General features: G+C 38.4%; 1 protein-coding gene across 13 annotated transcripts in view; it reads left to right on the top strand.

The window, feature by feature from the left end:
• ESR1 (estrogen receptor 1) overlaps nt 1-19,538 on the top strand; it is a 447,068-nt gene that overhangs the window by 182,091 nt on the left and 245,439 nt on the right. For all 13 annotated transcript variants that reach the window (XM_009205860.4, XM_017957428.3, XM_017957417.3 and 10 more), the window contains 1 exon segment: nt 4,383-4,573. In XM_009205860.4, coding sequence (XP_009204124.1) covers nt 4,383-4,573 — 191 coding nt within the window.

Below are 19,538 nucleotides of genomic sequence, written 5' to 3'. Positions count from 1 at the left end.
CAGGTTGGTGGCTGACCCACTCTTATGGCCAGGTTTGAGCCCAGACATGGACACCTCCCAGTCTGTTCCTTCCTGCTGTCCATGGTTGGGCTGTGTTAGTCTGTATTCTGAGGACACAGCTCTCTGTCTAGAGGAAGTTATGTTATCTTGGTCTGATGGATACTCAATGTGAATATTATCTAAGCATGCCACAGGGTCTTGGAGCCCAGAGGAAGATCGCACTTGCCTTTTAGCTTGATCTAGTTTATATTCTTTTTTTTTTTTTTTAAATAACATTTTGAGAGTCTTTATGGAGTAAGTCTGGGCCAAAATGATAATTGACAACGTTATTTACATGGATTTCTAAGTTGGCTAAAAAAGTTGCTTTATGGGTAGTCAATGCAGCCCGTGTGGTTTCCCCATCTTCTTTAGATGCCTTCTATTTCCATGCCCAAAGTCTGCAGTTGATTTTCAGTAAGCTGGGGGTCATCTTAGAGATAAAATGTAGGGCCGGGCGCGGTGGCTCAAGCCTGTAATCCCAGCACTTTGGGAGGCCGAGACGGGTGGATCACGAGGTCAGGAGATCGAGACCATCCTGGCTAACACGGTGAAACCCCGTCTCTACTAAAAAATACAAAAAAAAAAAAAAAAACTAGCCGGGCGAAGTGGCGGGCGCCTGTGGTCCCACCTACAATAGGGAGGGTGAGGCAGGAGAAGGGCGAAACCCCGGGGGGGGGGGCTGCCAGGAGCTGGAAACCCGCCCCCCCCCCCCCGCCGGGGGGACAAAACCAAACCCAATCTCCAAAAAAAAAAAAAAAAAAAAAAAGAGATAAAATGTAGATGAATGGCATTTTGCTGACAGCATACATCTTTGCTATTTCTGAGGAAAATGGGCTCTCGCTATTAAATCTTTTGCCAATATTTATGAAAATATTTACATATTCTACCTACATTGTGAAAACTATAAATTTATTGATTCAGTCAGTGATTAATTTATTTGATATCAATATTTTTGAGTCCCTATTCCAAGTGAGGCACTATGCTCTAAGCATATGGCATTTTAAAGATGAATAAGACACAAGGAACTTTGCAGGTAGTAATGGAAATGAGAATTAATCAATTGAAGATTAATATAGTAAGTAGCAGAAGAGAAGTAAAAAAATTCTTCTAGAGAGTTCAGAACAGGGATGTTAGTTCAAGTTTATGTGGATTAGGAGTGGCTGGTAAGAGACGCATTCAGACAAAAGGTGGCTTAAAAATGCAGTATTCCCCTCACACTCATAAGGATGGCTACTAAATTAGAAAAAGAAGAGAGTAAGTATTGGAGAGGATATAGAGCAAATAGAAACCTTATGCCTTGTTGATGAGAATGTAAAATGGTGCAGCCACTGTGGGAACACTGGTGGTTCCCCAAAAAATCAAAATAGAATTATCATATGATCCAGTAAGTCTACTTCTGGATATATATCTAAAAGAATTAAAAATCTAGGTCTTGAAGAAATATTTTTATACCCATAGTTATAGCAACATTATTCACAATAGTGAAAAAGTAGAAACAATCCAGATGTCTATAGATGGATGAATGGATAAACAGTCTGTGTAGTGTATACAGACAGTGGCATATTAGTCACATCATGGACCTTCAGGACATTATCCTAAGTGAAATATGCCAGACACAAAAAGCAAAAGTAGGGTTCTACTTAATGAGGTATCTAGAATTGCCAAATTCACAGAGAACAAAAGTAGAAGGAGACAGGGGAAGGAGAAAATGGGGAATTACTGTTTAATGGGTATGGAGTTTCAGTTTTGTGAAATGAAAGTGTTCTGAAGATTGGTTGCACGATGATGTGAGTATATCTAACACGATTGAATTGATGAACACTTAGACGTGGTTATGATGGTAAATTTTGTGTTATATATATCTTACCACAATTTAAAAAATATAGCATTTTATTATGTAGGGCTGAGTGGGAAGATACTTGACACATTGGAACTTCTGGCCATGCGTATACTGTTGACTCATTCATTCCTTCATTCCTTCAACAAACGTATTGAATGCTTGCTATGTGCTGGGCACTGAGCTAGATACAACAATTAATAAGGCTTATAAGACATTGAATCTGTCCATTTCATACTTGCTAAATATCTACTCCCACCCCCAAAGGCACTAAGCTTCTACAGTTAGATATTCATAGCTGCTTCCTACTGACTTGAATCATGCATAAGTTATTAGTAAACAAACAATAAAAAGATTTGAGGCTGATGAGGGTGGGTTCGACAGCATGGTAGTGAAATGGAAAGAGATGGGTAACAGAATACGAACTAGAATTGAAAACTGTGAGCCAGTGCTCTCTAAAGAACATTAAAAAATAAAGAATTCCTATTTGAGGCTGCCAACCTCAGAACTAAGTTATTTAGAACGGAAAAAAATTGGCAAAGTCAGATGTACTCAGCCCAAGGAGCCAATATTTTGTGAATATTATGGCAAATGTAGTTTGAGAACCACTACCACAAAATTGTGAACCATAATAATGAGCGAGAAGGCAGGGAGAGGTTATACTATTTGGGCTAAAAGGAAAGATAGGACTTGTGAAGGGAGGACCAGTGAAAGTCAGTGTGGTCTGGGTATTTGGGTGGGGAATGGTAGCAGGAAGCTTGAGCTTCCTTTGCCAAGAGACCCTGGAAGGGCTATCATCAATTGACTTTAGCTCATCTTAGGATTTTCATGTTTTTGAAAATTTTCACAAGAACCTCCACTCCGTCTATACTTTCAATGTCTGCTTACCTTTCTTTCTTATACAACTTTGAACACTCTCTCCATTCATTTAAATATATTGTGGAGTGCCAACTACATACCAGGCGCTGTGCTAGGCTCTTATCCCACCTTTATTTGATTGCACATGCCTGCCAAGTCCTGGGCCAGGTGAGAGATGCAAACTCATCTTCCTCTAGTTTCCTAACCTCCTTCCTTCCGGTCTTCTTCAAGTTGTCTTCATTGAGGCAGTTTCTTTTACCTGTGTTTTTAATCCCAATTGTTCTAGTTTCCTTCTTGGCTTTATTCTTTTATCTTCTTCTTTGTGCTTTCAACCATTCCCTTTCTCCTGGCCCATGCCCTTCAGTCTACACAAGGCCTTCTCAAGTCTCTTCATTCTAGACAATTCATTTTCTTGGGTCTTATATTCTTCAGCTGCCACCCTATCTGTATCTTTCCTATTCTCCAAGTTCTCAAAGGAATGCCTTCCCTCATCTTCATCTCCTTACATTCCATCTGCTGGAGTTTGGCTTGTGCCTGTACCTGTCCAAGGAAACTCCTTGCTAAGACTCTGCTTTGTCAGCTCTGAATTCACTTAACCAGTCTTTGCTTTGTTGGACTTCTCTGCCCTATTTGCCATCCTTGATCATCCTCTCCATAGAGTTTTCTACTTTCTTAAAGCATTTTACTTCCTTATTTTCTTGGTTTTCCTAGAATTTTCTTACCGTTCATTTTCAGTTTCCTTTCTGTGTTCCTCTGATTGTCTCTCTTTGTACATTTTTTTTTCTGTGTTCCTCTGATTGTCACGCAGGCCGAAGCTGGCATGATCGATCATAGCCTACTGCAGCCTCGACATCCTGGGCTCAAGTGATCCTCCCACCTCAGCCTTCCAAGTACCTAGGATTACAGTCGCACATCACCATTCTCAGCTAATTTTTTTAAAAAGCATTTATATAGAGATGGAGTCTTGCTATATCGTGCAGGCTGGGCTCAAACTCCAGGCCTTAAGCAATTCTCCTGCTTTGGCCTCCCAAAGTGCTGGGATTCCAGGCACGAACCACCATGCTCAGTCTCTACATGTTCCTAAAGACGAGTTTTGAATATTGAAGAACAGTATTTTCAAATTACAGATTCAAGTTATAAAAACTGATATCCAGGGTTATGTGGCAATGACATAAAAATTTGAATTGTTTTTTTTTTTGACACGTGTTCCGTGTTGTTCATCAGTTCACCTGAGTTCCAAATGTCCCAGCCGTTTTATGCTTTGTCTCTATTTCCGAAAGACCCTGAGTGTGGTCTAGAGTTGGAATGAGCACTGGTCCCTAATGGTTCTGAAATAATTGTAAATTCCTGCAAAAACATTAAGTCTATTAGAGACCAGCTAATTTCATTTTGTCATTTTTCTAGGTAACATATTCTGGTGCAGGTAGTATGTTTTTAAAGCAAGTTTGCAATAAGCAATTTCCCCTCAAGGTTGATATAATAGGCAACACCTTTTGTTGCAACAGACGGCAAGAGGTAATGAAAGATTAGCTTACATTATGATTCATTATTTCAAAATGTCAGGATAAAGTGGATCTGCTGCATCTCCCAGAGAGTGCATGTTTTGCTTTTCTAATGTTAATGGATTTACTGTTTTTTTCCCCCCCAGGCCAAATTCAGATAATCGACGCCAGGGTGGCAGAGAGAGATTGGCCAGTACCAATGACAAGGGAAGTATGGCTATGGAATCTGCCAAGGAGACTCGCTACTGTGCAGTGTGCAATGACTATGCTTCAGGCTACCATTATGGAGTCTGGTCCTGTGAGGGCTGCAAGGCCTTCTTCAAGAGAAGTATTCAAGGTAATAGTGTGTTGAAAACGACTTCTATTTTTGATCCTATGAGCAGATCCTAAGAGCCAAAGCGACTGAGGAAGGAAGACATAGAGTCAGCCATTTGTACAAAACACGAATCCCTAGTAGGTCCACTACTATCTTTGGTGGAAACGTGGAGAAGAGACAGGATCTCAGGAGAAGGAGTTGACACATGCCAGGGCAGCTGAGGCTGTGTAATTCTGCTTCCTTCTTTTGGCAAAACTCAAACAGTCTTGAGCAACTCTACAGAGGAATTCCACTAGCTGGATCTCTGAGGAAAAAAGAAATGTCTGTGCCCTGATTGGGGAATGCCAGATGGACATTCATGTTTGGTAGGCAACCTGGCCTGTATGATCTGGTATATGCTTTTAGTTGTCCATGCATAATTATCTCTCTACTCTGGCCTTGTCCAGGCAAATATTCTGTTTTGTTCTAGTTTGGCTTGTTCTCCCCTTCCTCTCTTCCATCTCTTTCTTGTCTCAATGGATGGCAGGACGTTTTGCTATGAGCTGACTCAGTGCCTGGTGTCTTGTAATGGGGGAGATATCATCTTTACCAAACAGTTATTAAGTATCTACCTGTAGCATTTCATTTTCCTGCCTGCCTCCATCCTTTTCTTGTCTATAGTTTACCAATTGTAGCTAATATACTGTCAGCTATATATTATTTCTACTCCAGAAGTGTCTCTATTATTGCATTATAATAGGATACCCTGGGGAAACACTACTCATTTTTACTGCCTAAAATACCTATGCTAAATATCTTTTATCTGGCAGGAACAGAGATCTGACAGCAGCTTAGGCTAACCGAATTCATTTTTTATCTTAAGTGTGGGCCATTTTTCTCTCTTCTTATTCTTTACCTTTTCAGCTTAAGTGAAGGTTAGTATATAAACACTAAGAATATTTCTGTTGGGGTTTTCATGTGATTCCTTCTATAAAAACCCAGATTTAAGTAACTTGTTGAAAACCAGAGTCCGCTAAGTTAATAAGCATTGATCAAAGAAATTATTCTCATGGACTTTCTGTGATAGCTCTTTCCTGCCCTGATATGGGATGAAAGCTGGGGGATGGTACATAATATTTATTTTTCCTTCCATTGCCCGTGGGACTCTTTTTTTTTTTTTTTTTTTAAAGCTGTTCATATCTTAATCGAGTAGCATGTGAGGTCAACATGGTCTGTTTTAAAAGCATTTTCTTCAACACATTGCTTTTAACATCTTTTAGAACTCTGCTCTAAGACACATGAACTTTTTTATTGGTATTTTTATAAAATTAATGATATTCTCAATAGTAATCTTTGTCTGTGTGTGTATATATATATAAATTCTAAATGTAAGTTAATATATTTATTACTATTTTTCTAAACATAAATAAATAAATATATATATGCACACAGTCTATTTACTTCTATTAGATGATGCTATTTTAATTCAGAAAAAATGACATTTATATTTTGATTTAGGTTAGTATAAGCCCTTAGAGGTCTTTTGACAACTCTCTTAATTTGTGGTTTTACTGTTTATTTGATTTTATATAATCTAAACTATCATTGTTTTTACCAAGCATTTAATTTGGCAGTGAAAGAGCATCTGACAGAGGTATGGTTAGTAGATAGGTCTAACTGCACAATTGGATGGATTGATCTGAGACTGTTTCCTCATCAGTAAAAATGATCTGGAGCAGTGGTGGGCAAAGTTTTTCTGTAAAGAGCCAGATAATAACTATTTTAGGCTTTACAAGGGCCATACAGTCTCTGTTGCAGCTACTTAACTGGATTATAGCCTGTAAGGGAACCTGTAAACACATGGAAGTGATTATGTGCTAATAAAACTTTATTTATCAAAATAGGTAACAGACCAGCCCTGGCCCATGGCTGGTCCCTGATTTTAATGTTTATTTTTCTGATCTAAATACCTTTATTTATGGAAGAGAATAGGGGATTTTTAAATCTAAAGTTTTGATATTCACGTTTTACTGAGAACTTACTCTATACCTGATTAGATGTTCTGAGAGAAATAATAAAAAAAAGTGTAAGACATAATCCATAATCCCACAAAATTTAGAATTTATTTAGGAAATTTATTTGGGGAAGTAAATGTACTTGTTCTCATGATACAATCAGAAAGTACGTCAGTATTGATAAAGTCCTACCTGTATGACAAAGATAAGGAAAACAATAGAGGGATGTAAGAAATGAAAATATCAGTTATAAATTAAAATTATTAAGATTGAAAGTGGAAATGATCTTCCTCCGAGAAACAATGGCAATACTCTCACAATTTTTTTGCATCGTTTTTATTCAGCATTTAAGTTAAAATTATATAAATTCCCATAAATTTAGTATTTTCTCTAAACATTAAGAACAGAAAAAGCAGAAGGAAAATATATTTATAAAAATCAATGAATATAATGTGAGATATTTCATTGGTATGGCATTATCTCAAGTTCAAATATTTTGAAAAATTTCTGCTTACTCTTTCATAGTTAAAAACAAATATCTCGGCTGGCTTGGTGGCTCAGGCTTGTAATCCCAGCACTTTGTGAGGCTGCGGTGAGCAGATCACAAGGTCAGGAGATCAAGACCATTCTGGCCAACATGGTGAAATCCCATCTCTACTAAAAATACAAAAATTAGCTGAGCGTGGTGGTGCACACCTGTAGTCCCAGCTACTTGGGAGGCTGAGGCAGGATAATTGCTTGAACCTGGGAGGTGGAGGTTGCAGTGAGCCAAGATCACACCACTGCACTCCAGTCTGGTGACAGAGTGAGACTCCGTCTCAAAAAACAAACAAAACAACAACAACAATAACAAATTCTTATCTCCGTCTTGTATACACAGACCAGCTAGTAGAATTTTACTGAAACTTTAGCATATAAAAATGCAATTCCCACTTGGTTTCAGAAACTTCTTATGTCATAGTGTGAAGTCACTTATCTTAGGTTTTTAAAATGGAATGAATGTTGAGTCCAAAGTTCTGGAAGAAGTCTAAAAAGAAGGCAGACTTATTAACTTTTAGATATAGGGAGGAAATTTAAAACCATTCAGTTCTTCATTCATTCATTTATTCATTGACTAGCATTACTAGCAAAGCCCTGTGCAAGACACTGGAAATGCAATGATAGAAAAACCTGGTGCCTACCCTCATAAAACTGGTGAGGTAAAGGGGGATACAGACTAATGAACCAGCAATTAGATGATGGTGCCAAGATAGAGGTGAAGGCAGCATCTTATAGGATCCAAACTCCACTCAGTCCTGGTGGTTGTTGAGTCTGGCTCTCAGAGGTTTCCTGATTAAATCTGGAGGGTGAGTCAAGGGAGCATGGTGAAGAAGGAGGGAATGCATGTTCAGCCATGTGAATGAGTCCATGAGTGAAGACCAGGAGGAAAGGCAGAGCCTGGGGAATTCTTTGCATAAAAATTAACATAATTAATGTACTGTTAAACAAAGACATTTCTGGGCCATGGATTTAATCCTAGACTGTGTAAAAACCAAGTAATTGATTTCCTTTATACTTTAAAAGCATTTCCATGTATTTGATTTGTTTGTGTGTATAAAAGGGAAATACCAGAGCCAGTTTAAGGGTTTCTAGTTCTGCTTTCTCATCATAGTCTTGATAACTTGGATCTAAAAAGTTTTTGCTGAAATTGTCTGTGACTCTTTATAAATCACACTGCCCCTCAAACACATTTAAGGATAGTGAAGGGTCTGACACGTAGGTGGGAAGTTCTGAAGATGCTGCAGCTCTCCCTGTTTTCCTTGTTACTTAAGAAGAGAGCTAGAAATGAGTGTACATCAGATTATTCTCGTGTTCTAAGTGTTTTGGTTGAAGAGGTAAAGTGTTTGGCTTGAAAGCATACAAATTTTCATCCACTACTTAGTGTACAAACTTGATTACTTAAGAGATTGAGTAATGGCCTCCAGTGAAACGCATTCTTTTTAAAAAGCAAAGTGAAGGATGCTATTTAAGTCAGAAGCGGTGAAATTGGATATTTTATGAATTTATTAATCATTGCAGGCAGAGAAGTAGTGTTCCTTAAGATGTGCTTTAGACAGAGTCTCTGGGATGAGTTATATAAGCAAATCTGGTTGTAGCTTCAGCAGCCAGATACTACCTTTGAGTATTATTTCAAGAAAAAAGGACTCCACTGAGCTCACTGCTTCTCTTTCATTATTATTTCAGAAGGTTGTGTGGCACAGAGGGGGCTCAGGCCTACCTATATACCACTAGCTATGTTGCCATTTTATATTATTTTTATAAGGTGCCAACAGAAGCTGCTCATCGGATCAGACAGACGTGGCCCAGGCGGGTGTTGACTTACAGGTGATCTTTGGCCAGTAAGACATGGTATCAGGGTAGAGTCTGGTTATGGGTCAGTGCAGCGGGGACCTTAAGTCCTACAAGTATAACTCAGAGCCTGATCCACCAGGCCTTAGAAAGCTTCAGGGTGAGACAGTCCAGCACCCTGGATAGCTCCTTTAACAGCTGCGGCCGGTAAGCAGGCACTTATTTGCTAAAGAACTCGCCCATTTGGCTGGCTTCATCTGCTTTGTAGAGCTCTGTTAAAAGAGATCTTAGTTCTTTTGGGCTTGGGGACTCACTCTTGTTCACTCAAAGTAGATTAGTTCTTACATTTATTTTCACATTTGTGTCTGGTCACCTTCTGGCTTGATGTGTGCCCCTATGTCTGGAAAAGGTTAGAGAACGGGGTAGAAGTGGAGGCTGCCCTTCCATCACGTAGCTGTTTTATCTTTTCAGAGATACAGTTGGGATCCTAACCCTTTGGCCTCTGTATTTCCACACTTGCTCTTCTACAATTCAGTTTCCATACAACATCAGGGGAGATATTTTAGATATATTAATCCGATCCTATAGTCTGGAGTTTACAGCTCTTAGTGTAAATCTTACTCTCAAGAGAAAAATTTTCCTTCTGCAGCTGGAAACATTTGACACATTCTCACTCTTGTTCCTTCTCCCCTATTCACTGTATTCCAGGCACACTGGCTTTTTTTTTCTTTGCTTGGAATACCCAGATCTTTACTTGGCTGGTTTCTTGTCATTCAGACTCTGCCCAAAGTCACTTTCTCAGAGAGGCCTTCTCCAATTACCCTTCCATGAGTAATACTACTCTTACTTCTCTTTACGGCTCTCAAAATCTTTTGAAGTTTTTCTATTTATTCATTTGTTTGATTATTGTCTGTCTGCATTAGGTACCACGCAAACTTGGATGTAAACGCAGTGACAACTGATTTCTGGTCAGAATTCTTTGTTGCTATAGTTCCAGTGCTTTTAGTCATGTTGGGCACATCCCTGCTAAATAGTAGAATATGGCAAAGGGTCAAAATCATGATAGATGGCCAGGCGTGGTGGCTCATGCCTGTAATCCCAACACTTTGGGAGGCCGAGCTGGGTGGATTACGAGGTCAGGAATTCAAGAGCAGCCTGACCAACATGGTGAAACCCTGTCTCTACTAAAACTACAAAAACTAGACAGGTGTGATGGCGTGCGCCTGTAATCCCAGCCACTCAGGAGGCTGACGCAGGAGAATTGCTTGAACCCGGGAGGCAGAGGTTACAGTGAGCCGAGATTCCGCTACTGCACTCCAGCCTGGGCAACAGAGTGAGACTTGACTTAATCTCAAAAGTAGTAGTAGTAGTAGTAGTAGTAGTAATAATAATAATAATAATACTACTAATAGATAAAAACTGCTACAGACTCTCAGAGAAGGAAGAAATGTCAGTGGGTTAGGCTGGTAAGAGAAGTGTTAATGCAAGTGGTACATCTGATATAAGCATGCAAATAAATAGTAGTTTGGAAGAGAATTCCAGAAATGTGAAATAGTATTGAGAAATTGAGTAAGCCAACCTTGAGAGAACACATGGCTTGTTGTCCTCTCCTTCTGTTTCGCTCTTCAGCCCTCTAAAGTGGGCATTTTCCAGGTTCCTGTCTTCAATCAAGCTGAGATCCTTCTTTTTCCACCTTCATCCTTCTTTTTCCACCTTGTTTCCTAGGGAATCATATATATACACACACACACACACACACATATATATATATGTGTCTGATACAGGCTGAATTGTGTCTCCCAGAAAGATATGTGGAAGTCCTAACCCTCAGTGCCTCAGAATGTGACCCTATTTGGAAATAACGTCATTGCAGGTGTAATTAATTAAGATGAAGTTATACTGTGGTGTGACCTAGAGTATATTTCCAGTATATACTTCAGTATATGGGCCCTTAATCTAATGTGACTGATATCCTTAGAATAATAAGAAAATTTGGACACAGACACGGAGAAGAGAATGTCATATGATGACAGAGAGAGAGAGATAGGAGAGAGAGGAGAGAGAGAGAGAGAAGAGAGAGAGAGCGGGAGGGAGAGAGAGAGAGGAGAGAGAAGAGAAACACTAAAGATTGCTTGTGCCTAGGAAACTAATATAATAACATAATATTTGGGGCCTAAAGTGTTACAGCTGCACCAATATCTCCCAAACCTTGCTCCTGACTCCTGCCCCAGCCTGATTTCTCAGTGACTCCCCTGTGTTTCCCTCTGCCACCAGCCCCTCCTTCTGCCTGCTGTATGTGTCAGTTCCCTCGCCACTCCCTCCGGCATCCATACTTCAAACCAGGGAGTTAGTTATTTCCATCGTTTCTTATTGCAGCCTCTGCCTCTGACATTTCCAGAGCTCTTGCATAGCTCTGTTGAGTCTATCTCTTAAATGCATTTTCATCCACTTACCATTGCTGAGTTAGCTGCGTTACCTTTCACCAGGATGCTTGCAATAATTTATTGTTTCCATTTGCCTTCTCCTTCGTCTAAGCCGTTTGTTTATTTCTTTTTTCTTCTTGCGAGACATTCTGCACATTGCCACTCTATTAGTGGTCATAAAGCAAATCACTGATCATGTCAATACTCGGTACAAGATCGTTTAATGACCTCCATAGCCCGTGGAATGATCCTTAAACAAGCGTTCAAGGACTGCCACAATCTTGTTCTAGCCTATTTTTCTAGTCATTTTAAAGTCACTGTTTCTACTTCTGAAATAGGCACTCCAGACACACTGAATTACTTGTTCTTCTACAAATATGATGATTCCATTTCTTTGCTGGGAATTTCTTTCCAGATTTACCTGTGAAAATTCTTCTAATCCTAATCAAAAGCGACTGCTGTTAAACCTCTGAAGATAATGCAGAAGTTCTCTCTCTCCTGGGACCTCAGTATTACTTTATTCCATCATATTGCATATATTTGATTGTCCATGTTCGGTCCCATACTGACTCTAAACTCCTTAAAGGTAAGGGCCCAATATTCTCAGAGTCACTCAATAAATAAATAAAAGACTAAATGGAAATTAGGATCAGTTTGTGTGCTTTAGCAACATGAAAACATTATACTTTTTCAACATGGGAGAGGAATGATGAAAGAGTCTTTAATGCAGATTAATCTGGCAGAGACATATAGAAGGGACCAGAGAAGGGAGGGAATCAAAGCATGAAGACCAATTTGGCTGATATTCAACTAGTTTAGATGTACTAAAAATCTGGACTTTTTGGTATTTGTGAAATGGAAAAGGGAATAGAATAAAGGATATTATAATGAAAGGGTATACATTGCTTGAAGATGATTAAATATGGATTATCCAGGAGAGAAAGGAGTTAAAGAGGTTCAGACATAGACTGAATGAACTGAGAAATGAATGACTTGGACACAAAGAGGAAGATCAGTCATCGGGGAGTAGGATAAGTTCAATTCTAGACATGCTGCGTTTGAGACGATAGCTGGATGTCCAGATGGAATTATCCAGCAGCCACAGAAACAGAATCAGCTCTCTGCAGATATTCCAGGGTTGGGGATTTGAATTAATTTCCTCAATTAATTTTAAAGAAACTTGATGAAAAGAATGGTCTGAATACTTCTTGAAGGTTGCACATTATTAATAATGGAGAAGTAACTAAAACCTTCCTCTTGATTTTCATAATAATATAAGCATTCCCTGAATCTTACCAAACCTTGTAGGAAACACTCTTATTATAAAAAGTGTATGTGCAAGGCCCTTTCTAAACAGGAAAATCATAAGTTAGTCCTACAGTGCCAAATGCTGCTCTCTGGGAGCCTACAATTTAGAAAGAACATGCTGCTACCAGCACATTAAGCTGTACAAATAGTAAACTGCAGAAACAAATATAAGCATTTTTATGATGTCCAAACAAGAACCAAGTGGGTGTTTTTTTGTTTTTTTTTTTTGTTGTTTTTGGTTTTTTTTTGTTTTGTTTTGTTTTTTGCAGATTATTTATACTGTGGGAGTTCATAGCCTCCTTTTCTGACCCAGAGCTTGCTTAATCCTTCCCTTATTTCTACTTAACATTTTTTACTCTCCATCATGTGTTAACATACATATTGTGCAACAGAAATGACTATGGAGGCTGAGGGCAGCATAGGTTTAGTGTGTACACATATGAACTCTCATGTAATTTTCAAGTGAAAGCCTTTGCAATGAAACTTTTTAAAAGAAAGGCATGGCCGGGCGCGGTGGCTCATGCCTGTAATCCTGGCACTTTGGGAGGCCGAGGCAGGCAGATCACGAGGTCAAGAGACTGAGACCATCCTGGCCAACATGATGAAACCCTGTCTCTACTAAAAATACAAAAATTAGCTAGGCGTGGTGGTGCACACCTGTAGTCCCAGCTACTCAGGAGGCGGAGGCGGGAGAATCGCTTGAACCTGGGAGGTGGAGGTTGTAGTGAGCCGAGATTGCACCAGTGCACTCCAGCCTGGCAACAGAGCGAGACTTGTCTCAAAAAAAAAAAAAAAAAAAAAAAAAAAAAAAAAAAAGAGAGAGAGAGCGAGAAGGAAGGAAGGAAAGAAAGAAAGGCATTAACTCCAGGTATTGGTAAATTTGCTTGGTGTTTGGCTCCTATTTCTCATCAGAGAAATAGAAAGACACACCATGAAAGTCAAGGCCTGAAAACCTCATTCCATGTAAGAATGACATCCCCATTACCAGTGTTAAGTGCTTGTTAGTGGTTAATGTGATGCTGCGAAACTTAGATGTGTTTGTGCACACGTGCACGCATGCATTTGAAGAAGAGCTCAGAAGAGTTAAATCATGGCCTTTCAACCTGTGAAATGACGGTAGTTCGTCTTTTTTCCTTTCCCTTTGGCCAAAGTAATCTTTATCTTGGAGATAATTAAGACAAAAATGCCTCTGACAAATAAAATCAGTATAGAACCCCTATTTCTTGGCAGCTTTTGTGGACACAGCTGAAGCTTTCAGAGGTCTTGAAAAACCATGGCAACAAATGCCTTTGAAGGGTAAGCAAAGGTTCCAAATGTTTTTAATCGCTGGTGTTTTTTATGCTACCACTTCAAGCATTCTTCTTCATTTTTTGTTCATCTGATTGAAATTAAATTTCCAATTTCCCTACTAAGTGGTTCTGTCCTGGTCATGCCATTGACTATTTCCATTAAAGTAGTAGAGTTTGTGCCCACATATGGTTGTTAAGCTCATCAACAGTTCCATTAGAAAGCTTCATTTATCAGTGGCAATAATTTCCCATAAAAATTATAGATAGGTTTTAATGGGCACATTTTCAAAAGGCATCAACTAGTCCTCAAAATTATGTGCTGACACTGTTCTTACAATGGTGGTTCGTGGCGTAATTCCACTAAACTTCTCTCTTCTCCGTAGAGAACTGCTGTCAGTAGCTTTATATCCTTTTAAAGAGAATGACCTGTATCTCTGATACTCATTGAGAGAAATGAGTATTTTAGATGTAGGTTGCTAATGATAAGCTATATACTATACTATTTCAGAACTATATAGGTTATCTTGTAACCTGCTTGCCTGGCTCTTTGGCTGAAAGATAACAACATGTAAGGAAAATCTATTTCATAAATCTGTCATTTGCTTTGTAAAACTTGTTCTGGGTACTCTGTTAATTTTCCACTCATGTGTGGGTTAGAGAGCAGATTTGATTTTTTTTTTTTTTTTTTTAAGTGAAAGATATGCCTTACTTGAGAAAAGAATATAGTGGGGAAAGCACTCCTATTATTTTCCTCATGTTTCCATTTTCCTTTAGCAGAAATAAAAAGACATTTCAGTTTTTCAGTTGCTAAGAAATGAAGGAACAAAAGAAAAAACAGCTTAATTATTAAATTACAATTTATTTCTGTAATAAGCACTTGTTCTCTCTGTTTTCCTTGAGAAAGAGTATGTGGATTTTCAATTTTATCCAAATAAGCATCATCTATCTCTGATTAGTGTGGCAGTTTCAAAATCATGTATTAGGAAGTACAGAGTGAATGAGTAGAGAATTTCTAAGTTATCAGCCAATGGTGGGTGGCTAGATTATGTTTATAAATAAGAAGTTTTGTATTAAGTGCAATGATTGAAAAGAATGGCTGCATCACTTTAGGGCATTTCATTAAGTGCTGTGCACAATATTTTTCCTTATACATCACAAAAGATAAATTATAGTTCATAAAATAGTATAAATTTCTAATTATTTTATGCGTTTGACACCTCAGAGTTACTAATAAGGGATTTCATTTTAAAATGATATTTATTTATTTATTTAGAGACGCAGTCTTGCTCTATTGCCCAGGTTGGAGTGCAGTGGTGTGATCTTGGCTCATTGCAATCCCTGCCTCCCAGGTTCAAGCGCTTCTCCTGCCTCAGCCTCCAGAGTAGCTGGGACCACAGACATGGGCCACCACACCTGACCAATTTTTGTATTTTTAGTGGGGATGAGGTTTCACTGTGTTGGCCACACTAGTCTTGCACTCCTGACTTCAAATGGTCCTCCCGCCTCGACCTCCCAAAGTGCTGGGATTACAGGCATGAGCCACTGTGCCTGGCTTGTTTTAAAATAATTTAAAAGTATATTTTGCCACCACCATTAACCAGTTAAGCCATGATGGTATATTATAATCACCATGGAGATGGTTTTTCTCTTTATTTTATTTTGTTTGTTTTCTGATTGCTAGCATGCTGATTACTCTTCCTATTCTACAAGTGCCTGCAGGCCAGCTCCATTTTTGCCCTCTTCACTTCATTTTTCATTTCTCCCCGTTTCACTCTTCAGAGCATATTTGTACTCTGTACATATCTAGAGACCTCCCTTTGAAGTTTGTCACATTCTCTTCCCTAGAGAGGGTTAACTTGTTGAGCTCAGAGACTTACATTTAAAATAAAATGTAGCAGATATGTGTTGAATGACTATTTTATTTTAGCTCTAGGAGAAATGCCAAGATATATCATCCATAGACCCTGAAATCCAACTAAGGGTTCTGCTCATACACAAGGTGAAAGGTTGTGATAATGCACATTAAACCATAGAAGAGTTAAATTCGGCACTACAAGTGATGCCTCAAAGCAGCATAATGGGACAAAGGGGTATTTTGGAAAAAAATGGAGTGAGTTCAGAGGCAAGAGAAGACAGAATGCTCTAGATTAAGCGCAAAGACTTTCGGGAGGAGGTGGTTTAAACAGATACCTTTCCACAGAACCATGAAAAGGGTTCTACTTAACTGTAAGTGGCCTGTGATTTGTCGTTAGTCATTGCGTGCCCAGTTCTGCATGTGTAATAACTGTGTATTTTTATGGCAAATCACAATTACTTTTGCACCAACCTAATAGAATAGTGTGGGTTTAAAAAAACTATTTGTAATATATTCAAACATATTTCTTATATGTATCTGTTTCATCATCATTAGCAGTAAATCTGTTTTGTATCCAGAGATTGAATAATATTTTGTTTCTAGGATGTAGGTAACGTACTATTTTAGCTTACTTTTGAAGTTTGACATGGGAGTGATATTAATAAAATCTAAAGATACTCCTAAAGAGCAGCAATAGATAATGTAGCTATTATAGAGGTAAGTGTATTTGATTTTTTTATTATGATATGAAGGAAGACAACTAGTCCCAAGCTATGATTTATTTAGGTAGGCTTAGCTTATATGCCATAATTTTTATGTTTCCAACTTTCTTGATTTTCTTCCTCTGGCTTTACTTCTATGAGATATTTATGAAAGGATGTTTTTAAAAATGCTTAGAGATTTTGCTTCTAAGAGTTGACATAAACTTTTCCACAACATGAACAGTTAGTAGATAATAAACTTAGATACACTCTTGAATTTTTAAAATTGTGGCAGTAAAACTGATCTCAGAGAAGGAAGAAAATTCTTTGGCCAGCTTTTATCAATTATATACAGCATGTTTGAAAGATTTCAGTTCCTCTCTTCTTTCTCCCTATATAATATTCTTAAGGTTGGTACTATTGATGCACTTGGTGTAAACACATGAGATAATAACACAATATGAATCTAGGTCCCAGCAATGGGCTTCTTTCACTCTGCCACCTGTTCTGACTACATTTCTCCTGACTTTCTGTAAATCCCAGGGAGGAGCTGGAAGAGCAAGATGTGTGCTAGCATAACTTTGGGGATGAAGTACCCTTCTATTTTTCTGATTTTGTTCCCATATCTCCTTACTGAACATGTAAGGGCATCAGTGTCAGACTTCCTGATTGAAGATATATTTGGCCCTACTCTGAAGGGCTCTGAGTAACATTTATCACTTATAAAGTGCTTTTTTGGTGGCTACTTTGTTTCTGAATATAAGGCAGGATAAAAGTTGTATTCAAGAGTTTCTTGTAAACACTTTGTGTGTGTGTGCGTGTCTGTGTGTGTGTTCATATATAGCTGTGCACGTACATAAGTCTGTACATAAGTACCGTCCACCCCCTCATGTTTGTGGGTTCGACACCCATGGATTCAACCAACTGCGAATCAAAAATTTTGAAAAAAAATGGATGGTAGTGTCTGTACTGAACATATACAGAGTTTTTCCTTGTCATTATTCCCTAAGCAATAGAACAACTATTTACATAGAATTGACATCGTATTAGGTATTATTAGCAACCTAGACATGTTTTAAACTATATGGGAGGATGTGCATAGGTTATATGCGAATATTATGCCATTTTATATAAGTGGCATCTATGGATTTTGGTATCTGGGGAGTCTCGGAACAAATCCCCCACAGATCCTGAGTGGCCATTGTATATATATTCATACACACACACACACACACACCCCCCAATGTGTATGTACTTTTTTTCTTTTTTTTAATTTGAGACCAAGTCTCGCTCTGTCGCCCAGGCTGGAGTGCAGTGGCGCAACCTTGGCTCACCACCATGTCCGCCTCTGGGTTCAAGTGATTCTCCTGCTTCAGCCTCCCAAGTAGCTGGGATTCCAGGCTCCTGCCACCATGCCTGGCTAATTTTTGTAGTTTTAGTAGAGGCAGGGTTTCACCGTGTTGGCCAGGCTAGTCTTGAACTCCTGATCTCAAGTGATCTGCCCACCTGGGTCTCCCAAACTGCTGGGATTACAGATGTAAGCCACCACACCCAGTTACAATGTGTATAGACTTTTGAAATATGTATTACAAAATATTAGCAGTGACTATCTCTGAATGATAGGATTATGGATAAATTTTGTTCTTTTTGCATATCTGTATTTTTATTTTTCCATAGTAAACATCTTTTACTTATGTAATAAAAACTTTATTTAAAAAATCCATGCTGAAATTGATTAATTGTATACTAACATTTGTTTTACTCTTCCCTCAGTACAGAAAGATTATTCTGTATTTACCAAATCTTTACACTTTATTTGCAAATTATTTTTACTGTCTGTTTATAAGAGATCAAATTTGCACTGAAGTTCAGCTTTCATTCATTACCCATGAGCCCAAGTGAAATTGTGTCAGGTGGACATTAGGTAGCTGAGGTGAGTACAATATTATTCCTCTAGGTTGTTGAGAAATCATAGCAGAGGAAAGCCTGTGTTGATAACAGAGCACCACCAGGAACCTAGGTCTTTACAGCTGCTGGCCTCACCGGCAAGGGTAAAATATTTCAATCATGCAGCCAGTGATTATTAACCCTAGCTATATATTCCAGAGAGGAGGAGCTAGCCTTCTTGGGTTGTGATCGATCATTGATTGCAGTTGCACATATATTGGCCATGAGGTCTACACACATATGAAGACCATGCTACACACATAGACTAGATCCACTGACTCATCAGCCTGGAAACAGTGCCTGCCCCTCATTTTCATTGTTTCAGTGTGTCCTGACCCACTAGTTTGCCTCTGGATCCTTTCCTGGTTTTTTTTGTGAATTAAAATAGTACTTTCCATTGCTTCATTTTTTTTTTTTCCCTAAGGAGTTTAGCTTTGTTTAATTAGAAACAAGACCACAGTCGTTACTGGTCTGGTGCAATCTTGTTTAGGACTCCTCTTTTGCTTAAAACTATAACAGGATTAGGGATCACTGTGTTTAGAGTGCGCAGTATGAAGTTATTTAAATACTTAATAATATAGTTGAAATGAAAAGTGTAGAAATTAAAGACTGAATCATATGCTAAGAAATAACAGAGGAGACCGATTTACTTCTGTAAGGTTTAGTAGAGGCTGTTCCCTTCTTTATAAGTGGCGTTGTTTCAGTTACCAGTTAAGTGGGGTGAACTGTTATAAAAAGGCTATGGGTAAGGTTACAGTAGTATTCTTCTAAGAAAAACTACAGGAGTAGTCACTGTGCAGCTATCTGCTTTGTACCTGCCACTATGGCAGTAGATATGGAAGGGTCAGAAAAACAGGCCTTCGTGTTCTTTAACTTTTCCTTTTTCCTTTCTTTCACCTATTTGTTTCAACTTTCATGTCTTATATGCAAGACAGCATGCCTATTCTTTACCTTCAATGTATTTTTGAATTTTTAATCCAGAATGTATTTTGTCACCATTTGTAAAATGTAGCTGATAAAAATGGTTATTACATGAGAGCTTGCTTTACAAATTACAGATCACATATTTATACAAATTATTATATCACAATACAAAAATAGTTATGATTTGTCTGTTTAGTCTTAGAAAAATTATTTTATG

Source organism: Papio anubis, chromosome 6 (genome assembly GCF_008728515.1).
Source record: "Papio anubis isolate 15944 chromosome 6, Panubis1.0, whole genome shotgun sequence".
NCBI lineage: Eukaryota > Metazoa > Chordata > Mammalia > Primates > Cercopithecidae > Papio > Papio anubis.
Note: the sequence above shows the minus strand (reverse complement) of the source record. Positions and strands in the feature narration are given on the sequence as shown.